General features: G+C 37.8%; 1 protein-coding gene across 1 annotated transcript; it reads right to left on the bottom strand.

Moving 5' to 3' along the window:
- Positions 1–4,491: 4,491 nt before the first annotated feature.
- FEZF2 (FEZ family zinc finger 2) lies at positions 4,492–7,770 on the bottom strand. Its single transcript, XM_040408723.1, has 4 exons — positions 6,838–7,770; positions 6,202–6,336; positions 5,684–5,816; positions 4,492–4,751 (listed from the first exon to the last, which is right to left on the bottom strand). Exons 1-4 carry the CDS (start codon positions 7,768–7,770, stop codon positions 4,492–4,494), a joined length of 1,461 nt encoding a protein of 486 aa, XP_040264657.1.
- Positions 7,771–14,153: the final 6,383 nt, after the last annotated feature.

The following is a 14,153-nucleotide window of genomic DNA, read 5'->3' as shown; positions in this document are numbered from 1 at the left end:
CAAGTGGATGAGGTGAGTTAATAAATTGATTTATTTTTTTAACCCCTAAAGCCACATTTTACTAAGCATTCTGTATTAAGAATCCTATTGTTTTCCCTTATAACCATGTTATAAGGGAAAATAATACAGTAAATTGACTCTTATTTCTAACATCATCTCCTAGCAACCATGCGTGAAAATTGCACCGCATCCACACTTGCTTGCGGATGCTATGCGGTTTTCACGAATCCCCATTCATTTCTATGAGGCCTGCGTTGCGTGAAAAATGCAGAATATAGAACATGCTGCGATTTTCACGCAACGCACAAGTGATGCCTGAAAATCACCGCTCATGTGCACAGTCCCATTGAAGTGAATGGGTCCGGATTCAGTGCGGGTGCAATGCGTTCACCTCACGCGTTGCACCCGCGCGGAAAACTCGCCCGTGTGAAAGGGGCCTAAGAACTTGGGAGAGAAGGTCCTGACGCCCCTGTCGTCCTACTTTTATGACATGAATATATTCTCCTATTGTCTATACAGGTTCTGACCTCACATTGAAAGGAGAGCGAGGACCATCTAGAACGGGTCGCCTCTTTCCTGGGCCCCAGAGCAGTGAAGCTGGGCCGCACCTAGCTGTAGTCAGCCTGGGACTTTTAAGGGTATGTTCACACAGAGTTTTTTCTGTGCTGAAAAAAACTGATGTGGAATCCACTTCTTTAAGGATTTTTTTTTTTTTTTTTTCGAAGTGGTTTTATGATGTGATTTTTCATCCTGCCCATTTCAAGGGGACTCTGGACGTGGCTTCCGTGAAGAATCCACCTCAAGAATGGACATTTTTTTTTCTCCATGGCGTGATTTTTAAAACCTCAAGCAGGAAAAAAAAGCACCATAGGAATCAATAATCAAGCATGAGATGAATTGCAAGTCAAGTGATGTGATCAGTGTTGGATCAGTGTTGGATCAGTGATTGCAAGGCAAAACCAGGGGGTGAAGACTTCACAGAGTAAGGGCTCATTCACACCACCGTAGGTGTCCCGTTGCCATATTGGAAAAAAAAATGGCTGCATCCACTCCGCGGAGATCCATGTTTTGCAGATCCCTGATTTGTGGCTGTGCGCATGAGCCCTAAAGGAAAGATTTGCACCTGTTCTGGGTTTTTGACGGGCACCTGGTTTTGGCTCACAATCACTGACCAAACACTGACCAAACACTGACAATGTGAAAGCAGCCTAAGCCTGGCTTCCATATATATGGCAGCCATTCCCACGCACATTCGCCATGCTTTAAATAGCCATAAATAAAAAAATCTGCATAATCTTAGAAGCAAAATAGCTCTGCAATTCATCAAAACATTTGCCCTTGTACGGACGCATCGCGACAACGAGCAAATATCAGTCGTTTATGTAATAAATGGCTTCTATGGCCGGTCACGCTCTTAGGCCCCTTTCACACGAGCGAGTTTTCCACGCGGGTGCGATGCGTGACGTGAACGTGAATGCGTGACGTGCCAGGAGATAGGGCCACGGACACCCTGGAACTCACCTGACGGCGCCATAGCACGCGATACGGCTCCCCGGAGATGCCCATCAAGCCCGCACATCTACTGGATGCTCATTTCGATGAGGGCCGAGGCGTTCTCTGCTGCCTATTAATCACCGAGATCTAGTTCTTCGCTGCTAATTTCTGCATCATTGGTAAACTTAGTGTGAACGGCACGCACGCCGCCATCCGCCTCATTTCTGGCCCTTATTATCCGCTATGAAATGCTATTCAAAGACGTGATGGGAATGGATTGTCATACATCAAGAGGAGGGGGGACAGAGGGTGCCGGACCTGCTTGTCGCATCCCAAGTGCTGATTATCCCCCGATCAGGTCACTAAGGGGTTAATGTGACCCTCCTATGTAATGGGGGTGGGGAGGAGGGGGGACGACGACGACTGTCAGAAGGTCTTCTGTTTTTCCTCTTAATTTGGATCATTACTTAGAAAGTGAAGGTAGGATCCTCTCTGCAGCACTGGGCAGGAGATGGCTCTCCAGGAAATGGCTTAAATGCTTCTCTTAATTAAAGGAGGCAGGTCGTCCTCGTCATTAGGTCCTTGGTATTAAATACACAGTCACCATTAGGAGGGGGGGAGGGGGGGTCACACTTTTTTTTTGCCTCATGAATTTGAATGAAGTAATAACAGACTTGGAAAAGGAGGCATTCTTCATAAACTGGGTCCAGCAACTAGAATTCTAATCTTCTCCCTATCATTATTTCCTATCTAGCTATTGATCTATTAATTATTTATCTATCATCTATCTCTATTTATCTGTCTACATATCTATCTATCTATCTATCTATCTATCTATCTATCTATCTATCTATTATCTATCTATCTATCTATCTATCTATCTATCTATCTATCTATTATCTATCTATCCATTTTATTATCTATTTATCTATCTACACATATGCAAAATTCCAGCACAAGGGGGAAAAAAAGGGAAAAACAGCAAAAGAGACAGGACTGGACTATTTCCTAGAGAATAAGAATTTTAAAAAGCAGCACACATAGAAAAATTTCAGAAAAAAGTTATTTTATACTCCCATGTGGTGACCACATGAGTGAATAACAGAACTTTATTTTTATTTTTTTCTGTGTGCTGCCTTTTTGCATATCTATCTAGGAAAGGAAATTGCACATCCAAATAACCTTGCTATGGTGCCAGCCACATCAAGACATCATCACTGTAATTATACAAATTTAGTACATGATGATGATGATGATGATGTTTATGATTATGTACTTTATTTGTACAAATACCTGTGATAATGTCACATGTGAACTTATGTTGATATATATTTTACTTTTATTATCATTGTCCTGAAATAGCATTCAAGCATCACCCATAATAGACATGGGAATAAAACACTGGATCCCTTGATGAGCTGTAAAGTTTTTCTTATCTATCTATCTATCTATCTATCTATCTATTATCTATTATCTATCTATCTATTATCTATCTATTATCTATTATCTATCTATCTATCTATCTATCTATCTATCTATCTATCTATCTATCTATCTATCTATCTATCTCATATAGATATGAGATAGATAGATAGATAGATAGATAGATAGATAGATAGATAATAGATAATAGATAGATAATAGATAGATAATAGATAATAGATAGATAGATAAAGAAAAACTTTACAGCTCATCAAGGGATCCAGTGTTTTATTCCCATGTCTATTATGGGTGATGCTTGAATGCTATTTCAGGACAATGATAATAAAAGTAGAATATATATCAACATAAGTAGATATGATATATCTATCTATCTATCTCATATCTATCTCATATCTATCTCTTTATTATCTATCTTTCACTTATCCATTTATCTATCAAGTGTTTATTTACTTATATATCTTACTGTATGTAACCTTTGTGCCTATGTATCCATTCTATCTAACATCTATAATTCTTTCTATCTATCTATCAATCACCTATCCATTTATCTATCCTCCTATCAAGTGTTTATTTACTTATTTACTCATATTTTTTACTGTAAGTAACCTTTCTGTCTAGGTATCTATTTCATATCTATCTATCTATCTATCTATCTATCTATCTATCTATCTATCTATCTTATATCTATTCTCTATCTATCTATCTCTCTATCTCTCTATCTCTCTATCTATCTATCTATCTATCTTATATCTATCTATCTATCTATCTCTCTATCTATCTCTCTATCTATCTCTCTATCTCTCTATCTCTCTATCTCTCTATCTATCTATCTATATCTATTTCATATCTATCTATCTATCTATCTTATATCTATTCTCTATCTATCTATCTCTCTATCTCTCTATCTCTCTATCTCTCTATCTCTCTATCTATCTATCTATCTTATATCTATCTATCTATCTATCTATCTATCTATCTATCTATCTATCTATCTATCTATCTCTTCCTAACACCTGGCTCATCCAGTTTGACTTTCCCTGCTGTGCTGACCCTTTAAAAATATTGTAAGCCATAATATCAAATTGAAGCAATACAACATAGATCCCCAGTGCTTGTTCTCACCAGTGTGGAGGTGGCAGTCATCGGGGCTCCTTTATATGTGTCAGGTAAATCAGGTTTAGTGACTATGTTTCCTTTTTATTGTCATATAATCGTCCATTATTCTTCAGTACATAAGATTTTTTTTTTTTTTGTAATTTACACAAACGTATAAATCATCTTCTGTCAATGTTTACATTTTAAAGTATAGCTTGAAACATAAAATATTAAAAAGAAGCTAAATTGTTTTTATGTAAAGTTTTTTTTTTTTCTACTTTACAAACCTGAATCAGAGCTGATGAAGCCTAAAAATGCTTAATGGGGATTATCACATGTTTAGAGCTCGTGGCCTCTGAGGTTTCAGGTGTCAAGTCTCTTGATGAAGGATCCAGCCACTAAATACTCGGTTGTGTCACAGTGATTTCATCTGCAGAGAACTGGACCAGTGACCATCACTCAGTTCTGCACAGTCCTGGATATCTCTTTCGTGGAACAGGAGGCCGAAACGTTGTTGTCATGTAATTTTCTTACGTGTTTTTTTAAGTCAAAGTTCCTGCAAAAACCTTTTCCACAAGTCCCACAAGTAAAAGGCTTCTTGTCATTGTGTGTGTGCATGTGGAAGGTCAGGTTATAGATTTGATGAAAAGCCTTGTTGCAAATTGTACATTTATACTGCTTCTCTCCACTGTGGGTTAATTTGTGGTTTTTATAATTTCCTACAATTAAAAGAAAAACATAAAAAAAATAAGCACACATACCTTCAAACAATAAAACATTTTACACTCAAACAATAAAACATTTTCTACAATTTATAATGCATTTATATTATTCAGACTTTTATAAGATCATAAAATTGGCTAAAAGGTCTATAACTAGTGTATAACCTAAAAAAAAAATGTTCATAGTTTCATATCTAGAACTACTGCAGAGTTCATTAGGATTTTATTCCCAAGTCGGTCAAATCTTGTCAAACTTATTTTTCATCAAGATAATTGAACATGTAACTGTCAAATTTAAAAATTAGGAAAAGGTCAAGTTTCTGACCCGGAGAAATTGGTGAAGAAAAGAAAAACTGGTAAGAAATGGCCCATCCTTTTTACATTCGTATAGTTAATACTGGCAGCAAAATATGTTGTGTGTATCCAAGCAGAAAATATACAGGATACAGGGGCAATTTATATTATTAGATTAGAATAGTTACATACGTGAAATACATTTTTGCCCAGTTGAAAAATAATATATTGACATAAAGAAATGAAACATTATAATAGAATGCAGACATGAGTATTTAGAGCAAACATTAAAAATATTGCTAATGCAAATAATGAAAACCTTGCTAATTTCAGTTGTGATCATGTATATTAATAGTGACAATAATAATATATGGTAAAAATATAGACAAAATGCAATTATTTTTAATACTGCTAAATAAACAAATATAAATATATTTAAAAAAAAAAAAATATATATATATATATATAAATATATATATATATATATATATATATATGTATATATATATATGTAAGAATTACTGATAGTTATAGGATAGGCTAATAAAAATCAGCAATTAAAATGGTAATAATTGCTATAAATCCACCAGAATAAGAAACAATTTTGCACAGGCAGTAAAACTGGATTTTATTACCTTTTTGGTGAAATCCTTTGCCGCAAAATTCGCATACAAAAGGTTTATACCCTGCATGGATTCTAATGTGGGTGTTTAAGGTAGAACTTCTGTTGAACGCTTTTCCACACTGATTACACTTATGGGGTTTTTCCTAAAATTGGGAATAATCAATTGTCAATATATTGTATGATAGATAGATAGATAGATAGATAGATAGATAGATAGATAGATATTGGACAAAAAGATAGAAAGTTTGACATGGAATAGATACCTAGGCATAAGGGTTACATATAGTAAGAGATATAAGTAAATAAACAATTGATATGAGGATAGATACATGGATAGGTGATAGATGATAGAGACAGATAGATAAAACAGATCAATATTGGAGAAATAGATTAGATAGATAGATAGATAGATAGATAGATAGATAGATAGATAGATATGAGATAGATAGATATGAGATAGATAGATAGATATGAGATAGATAGATAGATAGATAGATAGATAGATAGATAGACAGAATTACAAGCTACCTGTGTGTGGATGATTTTGTGTCTGCACAGGGTACTGGCTTGCCTAAATCCTTTGCCACAAACTTTGCAGACAAACGGTCTGGCCCCTGTGTGAACTGGCATGTGTCTGGTCAGATTGTAATGTGCATTGAAAACCTGGAAAGAAAAATTCAGAACGAAAAAAATTAATTAAATAAATGTCGGTGCAAAGCCATTCTTTTTATTTTCCATGAAATCTGAAACGAAATCTGTTACAACATGTCTAATAATAATATATTTCCATGGCTCTGGGGTTCAGCCTCTGTTCGGGCTTTTACGGAGCTACAAGTTGCAGTCGGGGCATGCTGAGACTTCTAGTCCCATGGAGTGGCTATCCTGAGATTAATACATTTGTCCCTCGAGGCTGATAGGTTAGGCCTTTTTAGTGATTATTCTTTCGTATTTTTTTTTAGATATATTTATAAGATATATATATATATATATATTCTTTTTCTTTTCTTATATTATACATATATTATAATTATTACATTTATTTGAGATATAAAACAAGGGAGCTGAGTATATATAAATATATATATAGAAATAGAAAATGTTACATTTTGCATCAATAGAAAATATTACTGAATAACAAATAGCATATAGAGGGTGGTTTCTTACCTTGCCACACACTTCACAGGTGAAGATCTTGGGTTTCCCATCTATGGGGTTGGCACTAAGTTTGCTGTGGCTCTTGGGGTTCCTGTCCACAGCCAGGGCACTGTTTTCTTTCATCACCTGGTCCAGTTGGCCTGGTAGACGCTCCTTATGTGGATATTGAGGAATGGGGTATTTGTCTGGACAAAGGCTAGAAATTTTAGCATTTTCCAATAAGTACAGTTTATGGTGGGCACTTAGTGTCGCCTGGGACTGGGCATTTAAAATGCTAGAGGGAATGAGCTGTCCATTGAGGATATCTGAGGGGTTGTAGGCAGAGTCCAAGTAGTTGAAGTAATAGAGAGGTCCATTAGTCCCTGGTGGCATCCCTACTGTTTGGTTGATCACCTGAGGTTTGACCACCCTACTGCTTGGCACGACCGAGTGCCCCATGTTGAGGTCGTTCTTGCAGCACATGGCACAGTTAGCTTTGCACAACCCAGAAGAGTGACACACGGGAGCCCTCAAACTGTTCTTCCACAGCTCCGAATAATTCAGCAGAGTCTTGGAGTGGACATCATAACCCAAGGACTGCACTGGGATCATGCATGGGATTGGGGAACAAAGGTTCAAGATCTTCTTAGCATCGCTGTCCAGTGCATGGTTCTGGTCAAAAATTGTAGGCTTGGGCTCTGAAGATTTAGCCATAATTCTTTCGATGGAGAAGGCCAGTGATTTGGGGGTACTGGATGCCCCATTTCTTCCTTCCAGACGCTGGCAGGAGGACATGACTGAAGGAGGGCATGAAGCAGCAGAGCTTGCCATCCCTGCAAGAACTTCACTGAGAGCAGCAGCCAACTGGAAGTCACCCTGCTCTTCTCTTCTCTTCTCTCTCTCTCCTTCTCTGCATTCCAAGGAAGCCAGAGGAGAAATCAATTTAATAAGCAACTTGCTCATGTCATGTCATCTATTTACATTCAAATGAACAAACCCCCAGAACAATGACACCCAGGGATACCAGATTAATGCTCATTAAGCAGCTCACACAAAAGTAACCGGCAAGGTAGGACCTTGTTAGTAAAACCCTGGCAGCCCTGGTGATGATGATGATTATCCTCCATCCACTCCACAATCTAAATGTTATTGCAAAATGCAGGCTGAGCACTTACCTCTAGCAGAGCAGAAGCTGAGGGCTGCAGAGCACAGACCCTGCTGTCACATTTTGCAGGCAGCACTGAGATCAGTGTCTTCTACACTTAAGCTGACATCACATGAAGTCACAGTCACTCCGAGCAGAATGACAGGTTGTTATAGAAGCACCAAGTGGAGCCTCAGTACTTGCCCCCCAGCTCTGATGAATGGAGGTGCACTGGGCACAAAACACCAAAGTTTAATGGGGAGGACCTGCAGGAGCAGCGGAGCCCCTCACTCATCCCCAGGATTAATGCCTCCTGCTCCAGAACCATTTGCTTCTTCCACTTTCAGAGAAATTCTCTGATTAATGGACAAACAAAAAGCAGCAGAGGCCACAGAGCAGTGAGCAAGCCAGAGTATACTGCCACAGGGACAGCAGAGACAGAGTATACTGCCACAGGGACAGCAGAGACAGAGTATACTGCCACAGGGACAGCAGAGACAGAGTATACTGCCACAGGGACAGCAGAGACAGAGTATACTGCCACAGGGACAGCAGAGACAGAGTATACTGCCACAGGGACAGCAGAGACAAAGTATACTGCCACAGGGACAGCAGAGACAGAGTATACTGCCACAGGGACAGCAGAGACAGAGTATACTGCCACAGGGACAGCAAAGACAGAGTATACTGCCACAGGGACAGCAGAGACAGCAGAGACAGTGATTGCTTTTTCTTTCTTTCTTTCTTTCTTTCTTTCTTTCTTTCTTTCTTTCTTTCTTTCTTTCTTTCTTTCTCTCTTTCTTTCTTTCTCTTTCTTTCTTTCTCTTTCTTTCTTCTGTCTATCTATCTATCTTGTATCATAATTTTCTTTCTTTCTTTCTTTCTTTTTCTTTCTTTCTTTCTTTCTTTCTTTCTTTCTTTCTTTCTTCTGTCTATCTATCTATCTTGTATCATAATTTTCTTTCTTTCTTTTTTTTTTTCTTTCTTTCTTTCTTTCTTTCTTTCTTTCTTTCTTTCTTTCTTTCTTTCTTTCTTTCTTTCTTTCTTTCTTTCTTTCTTTCTTCTGTCTATCTATCTATCTATCTATCTATCTATCTATCTATCTTGTATCATAATTTTCTTTCTTTCTTTCATCATCATTTATTTTCTTTCTTTCATCATTATTTATTTTCTTTCTTTCATCATCATGTATTTTCTTTCTTTCTTTCTTTCTTTCTTTCTTTCTTTCTTTCTTTCTTCTATCTGTCTATCTATCTATCTATCTATCTATCTATCTATCTTGTATCAATTTTCTTTCTTTCTTTCTTTTTTTTTTTTTATTATCTATCAATTTCTCACATTATCTATCATTCCATATCCATTATTTGATTGGGTTGTAAATACTATACACATACTGTATTTACATTATTTATATATAGATAGAAAGATAAACAGAGAGATAAATAGAGATAGATAAATAAATAGATAAAGCCTAATTTAAAAAAAATCTTGAAATCACAGATATATATTCAAATTGTTTGCTTAATTAATGTTTGTCAATGTATTATGAAAAATTCAAATATTTACAACTTCGTTACATTTCTATACTATATATAAATAAATATTTAGGTTAGATTTCGGTCCTACAGACACACACACACAGTTCCTGCGCTCAGTCTAGGAGGATGTGTAAGGGGAAAGCTTCCGAAGCCTTATCATCGCCTTAACTTTTTTTTTTTTTTTTTGTAGGAGTCTAGAATTACACTTGTAATAATTGAATCTTGTGTCTTGTGGATGAAGAGGCTGCAGAATGACCCGGGGCCTCAGATGGAGAATTGAGAATTGCCCCATTTCCACCTGTTTAACAAGCAGCCCCTTCTCCTTGGATCTTATTAAATGTTTTTTCCTTTGGAAGACTATTGAGGGAAGAAGCAATTTTCCATTCTGCAGCCCTTTCACTGCAGCCTGTAAGGCTTCTCTGCATGGGAGCAGGTTTTGTGTTGTTCTAAAATAGAGAGGGATTATCAGAGAGGGGTGTGTGGATGGAGGGGAGGGGGGTCAGCCTGCAGAGAGGTAACAGGCAATCAAAAGGCCCCTTCTTAAAAAAGAAAGTTTGTAGGAATTCACTAGAGGAAGGGGAGGGGGCTTGCCTTCAACCTGAATTGCACAGCCCCCCCTTCCTATTATAATTGGGGGTGCTGTGTTTGCAGACCATCTCACCTATCTACCACAACAGTCTATGGCAGTGTGATCAGCCTCTGTCCTCCCTAGATCCCCCAATTTTTCTCCTGAGAGGGTCTTGCGTTTTCCCGGCCATTCCCTTTGTTCCATGTACAATCACAGGACAATGAGAATTATAGAAAGAACTGCTGTGTGAATAATTGAGATTAATGTAAGTCAGGTCCATGCAAGGGGGCATGATCATGACTAATTAACCCTTTCTATCTGACACAGCAATAATATACTTATATCACCATGGTGTGTGTATATATATATTCATACAGGACATACACACTGTCTAATGGTGACTGCACACACAGGGGCATTTTATTCCATTGGGTTTATTAGATCTTCCGTTGTGTAATATACAAAGGCCTTATGCACACGACAGTTGTTTTTTGCGTCCGAAAATTGTGCGTCCGCTAAAAAAACGGATGCGGCATCGTTTTTTATGGAGGATCTGTTTTTTTCCACAGATTCCTTGTAATAAATGCCTATCCTTGTCCGCAAATGTGAAGAAAGTAGGACATGCACTATTTTTTTTTGTTGAAGGGAAACACGGACAACGGACGCGGAACAAACGGATGAACTATCAGCATTTTTTCGCTGACCCATTGAAATGAATGGGTCCCCATCCTATCCGCAAAAAAAACGGAACGGAGGCCGAGAAAAACAACTGTCGTGTGCATGAGGCCAAAGGTGCAGCTCTTTACTGAGCTGTTCAGATTTTCTACTGTCCTTCTACTTTTATTTGGCTTTGGATGTATTTACTGAAATACACTGCTACAGGAGGACAAGTAATACAGTATACAGGAGGGCAAGTAATACAGTATACAGGAGGACAAGTAATACAGTATACAGGAGGACAAGTAATACAGTATACAGGAGGACAAGTAATACAGTATACAGGAGGGCAAGTAATACAGTATACAGGAGGACAAGTAATACACTATACAGGAGGGCAAGTAATACAGTATACAGGAGGACAAGTAATACAGTATACAGGAGGACAAGTAATACAGTATACAGGAGGGCAAGTAATACAGTATACAGGAGGACAAGTAATACAGTATACAGGAGGGCAAGTAATACAGTATACAGGAGGACAAGTAATACAGTATACAGGAGGACAAGTAATACAGTATACAGGAGGGCAAGTAATACAGTATACAGGAGGGCAAGTAATACAGTATACAGGAGGACAAGTAATACAGTATACAGGAGGGCAAGTAATACAGTATACAGGAGGACAAGTAATACAGTATACAGGAGGGCAAGTAATACAGTATACAGGAGGACAAGTAATACAGTATACAGGAGGACAAGTAATACAGTATACAGGAGGGCAAGTAATACAGTATACAGGAGGACAAGTAATACAGTATACAGGAGGGCAAGTAATACAGTATACAGGAGGACAAGTAATACAGTATACAGGAGGACAAGTAATACAGTATACAGGAGGGCAAGTAATACAGTATACAGGAGGACAAGTAATACAGTATACAGGAGGGCAAGTAATACAGTATACAGGAGGACAAGTAATACAGTATACAGGAGGGCAAGTAATACAGTATACAGGAGGACAAGTAATACAGTATACAGGAGGGCAAGTAATACAGTATACAGGAGGGCAAGTAATACAGTATACAGGAGGACAAGTAATACAGTATACAGGAGGGCAAGTAATACAGTATACAGGAGGACAAGTAATACAGTATACAGGAGGGCAAGTAATACAGTATACAGGAGGACAAGTAATACAGTATACAGGAGGACAAGTAATACACTATACAGGAGGGCAGGTAATACAGTATACAGGAGGACAAGTAATACAGTATACAGGAGGGCAAGTAATACAGTATACAGGAGGGCGAGTAATACAGTATACAGGAGGACAAGTAATACAGTATACAGGAGGACAAGTAATACAATATACAGGAGGGTAAGTAATACAGTATACAGGAGGGCAAGTAATACAGTATACAGGAGGACAAGTAATACAGTATACAGGAGGACAAGTAATACAATATACAGGAGGGTAAGTAATACAGTATACAGGAGGGCAAGTAATACAGTATACAGGAGGACAATTAATACAGTATACAGGAGGACAAGTAATACAGTATACAGGAGGGCAAGTAATACAGTATACAGGAGGACAAGTAATACAGTATACAGGAGGACAAGTAATACAGTATACAGGAGGACAAGTAATACAGTATACAGGAGGACAAGTAATACAATATACAGGAGGGTAAGTAATACAGTATACAGGAGGGCAAGTAATACAGTATACAGGAGGGCAAGTAATACAGTATACAGGAGGACAAGTAATACAATATACAGGAGGGCAAGTAATACAGTATACAGGAGGGCAAGTAATACAGTATACAGGAGGACAACTAATACAGTATACAGGAGGGCAAGTAATACAGTATACAGGAGGGCAAGTAATACAGTATACAGGAGGACAAGTAATACAGTATACAGGAGGACAAGTAATACAATATACAGGAGGGCAAGTAATACAGTATACAGGAGGGCAAGTAATACAGTATACAGGAGGGCAAGTAATACAGTATACAGGAGGACAAGTAATACACTATACAGGAGGGCAAGTAATACAGTATACAGGAGGACAAGTAATACAGTATACAGGAGGGCAAGTAATACAGTATACAGGAGGACAATTAATACAGTATACAGGAGGGCAAGTGATACAGTATACAGGAGGGCAAGTAATACAGTATACAGGAGGACAAGCAATAAAGTATACAGGAGGACAAGCAATACAGTATACAGGAGGACAAGTAATACAGTATACAGGAGGACAAGTAATACAGTATACAGGAGGGCAAGTAATACAGTATACAGGAGGACAAGTAATACAGTATACAGGAGGACAAGTAATACAGTATACAGGAGGGCAAGTAATACAGAATACAGGAGGACAAGTAATACAGTATACAGGAGGGCAAGTAATACAGTATACAGGAGGACAAGTAATACAGTATACAGGAGGGCAAGTAATACAGTATACAGGAGGGCAAGTAATACAGTATACAGGAGGACAAGTAATACAGTATACAGGAGGACAAGTAATACAGTATACAGGAGGGCAAGTAATACAGTATACAGGAGGACAAGTAATACAGTATACAGGAGGACAAGTAATACAGTATACAGGAGGACAAGTAATACAGTATACAGGAGGACAAGTAATACAGTATACAGGAGGGCAAGTAATACAGAATACAGGAGGACAAGTAATACAGTATACAGGAGGACAAGTAATACAGTATACAGGAGGGCAAGTAATACAGTATACAGGAGGGCAAGTAATACAGTATACAGGAGGACAAGTAATACAGTATACAGGAGGACAAGTAATACAGTATACAGGAGGGCAAGTAATACAGTATACAGGAGGACAAGTAATACAGTATACAGGAGGGCAAGTAATACAGTATACAGGACGGCAAGTAATACAGTATACAGGAGGGCAAGTAATACAGTATACAGGAGGACAAGCAATACAGTATACAGGAGGGCAAGTAATACAGTATACAGGAGGACAAGTAATACAGTATACAGGAGATTGTGGAGAGTGTGTTCTAGATTTTTACAGGATGATGAGATGGGAAGATGTTATATATCATAAAGGTAAATACATATCCTCATATAGTTATATTTATCTGTCTATCTAGCATCATCATCTGTTTTTCTTTTTTTCTTCCATTATCTATCCATTTCTCTATCTATCTATCTATCTATCTATCTATCTATCTATCTATCTATCTGCAACAGCACTGTGCAAACACATAGTATGTAAACTAATGCTATATTCACTACATAAAATAAATATGATATCAGTATAAATACTTAGCAAATGTATTTTGATCAAAATAATTTGTGCCCCTCAACCACAGCAGGGTGACCTCAATCCAGATGAGTACCTATAATACTTCACTCTGTGCCATTGAGTATCTATCTATCTATC

This window comes from Bufo bufo, chromosome 9, assembly GCF_905171765.1.
Source record: "Bufo bufo chromosome 9, aBufBuf1.1, whole genome shotgun sequence".
Classification (NCBI taxonomy): Eukaryota; Metazoa; Chordata; class Amphibia; order Anura; family Bufonidae; genus Bufo; species Bufo bufo.
This window is presented reverse-complemented; position numbering and strand designations above follow the sequence as displayed.

What these genes read in the sequence shown, in the direction of transcription:
- FEZF2 (XM_040408723.1), bottom strand. Translation starts at nt 7,770, where the DNA reads ATGAGCAAGTTGCTTATTAAATTGATTTCTCCTCTGGCTTCCTTGGAA. An exon ending in CCTGTGAAGTGTGTGGCAAG is followed by an intron (nt 6,337 to 6,837) that starts GTAAGAAACCAC and finishes TTTTCTTTCCAG; the next exon opens with GTTTTCAATGCACATTACAA. An exon ending in CAAAGGATTTCACCAAAAAG is followed by an intron (nt 4,752 to 5,683) that starts GTAATAAAATCC and finishes TTTTAATTGTAG; the next exon opens with GAAATTATAAAAACCACAAA.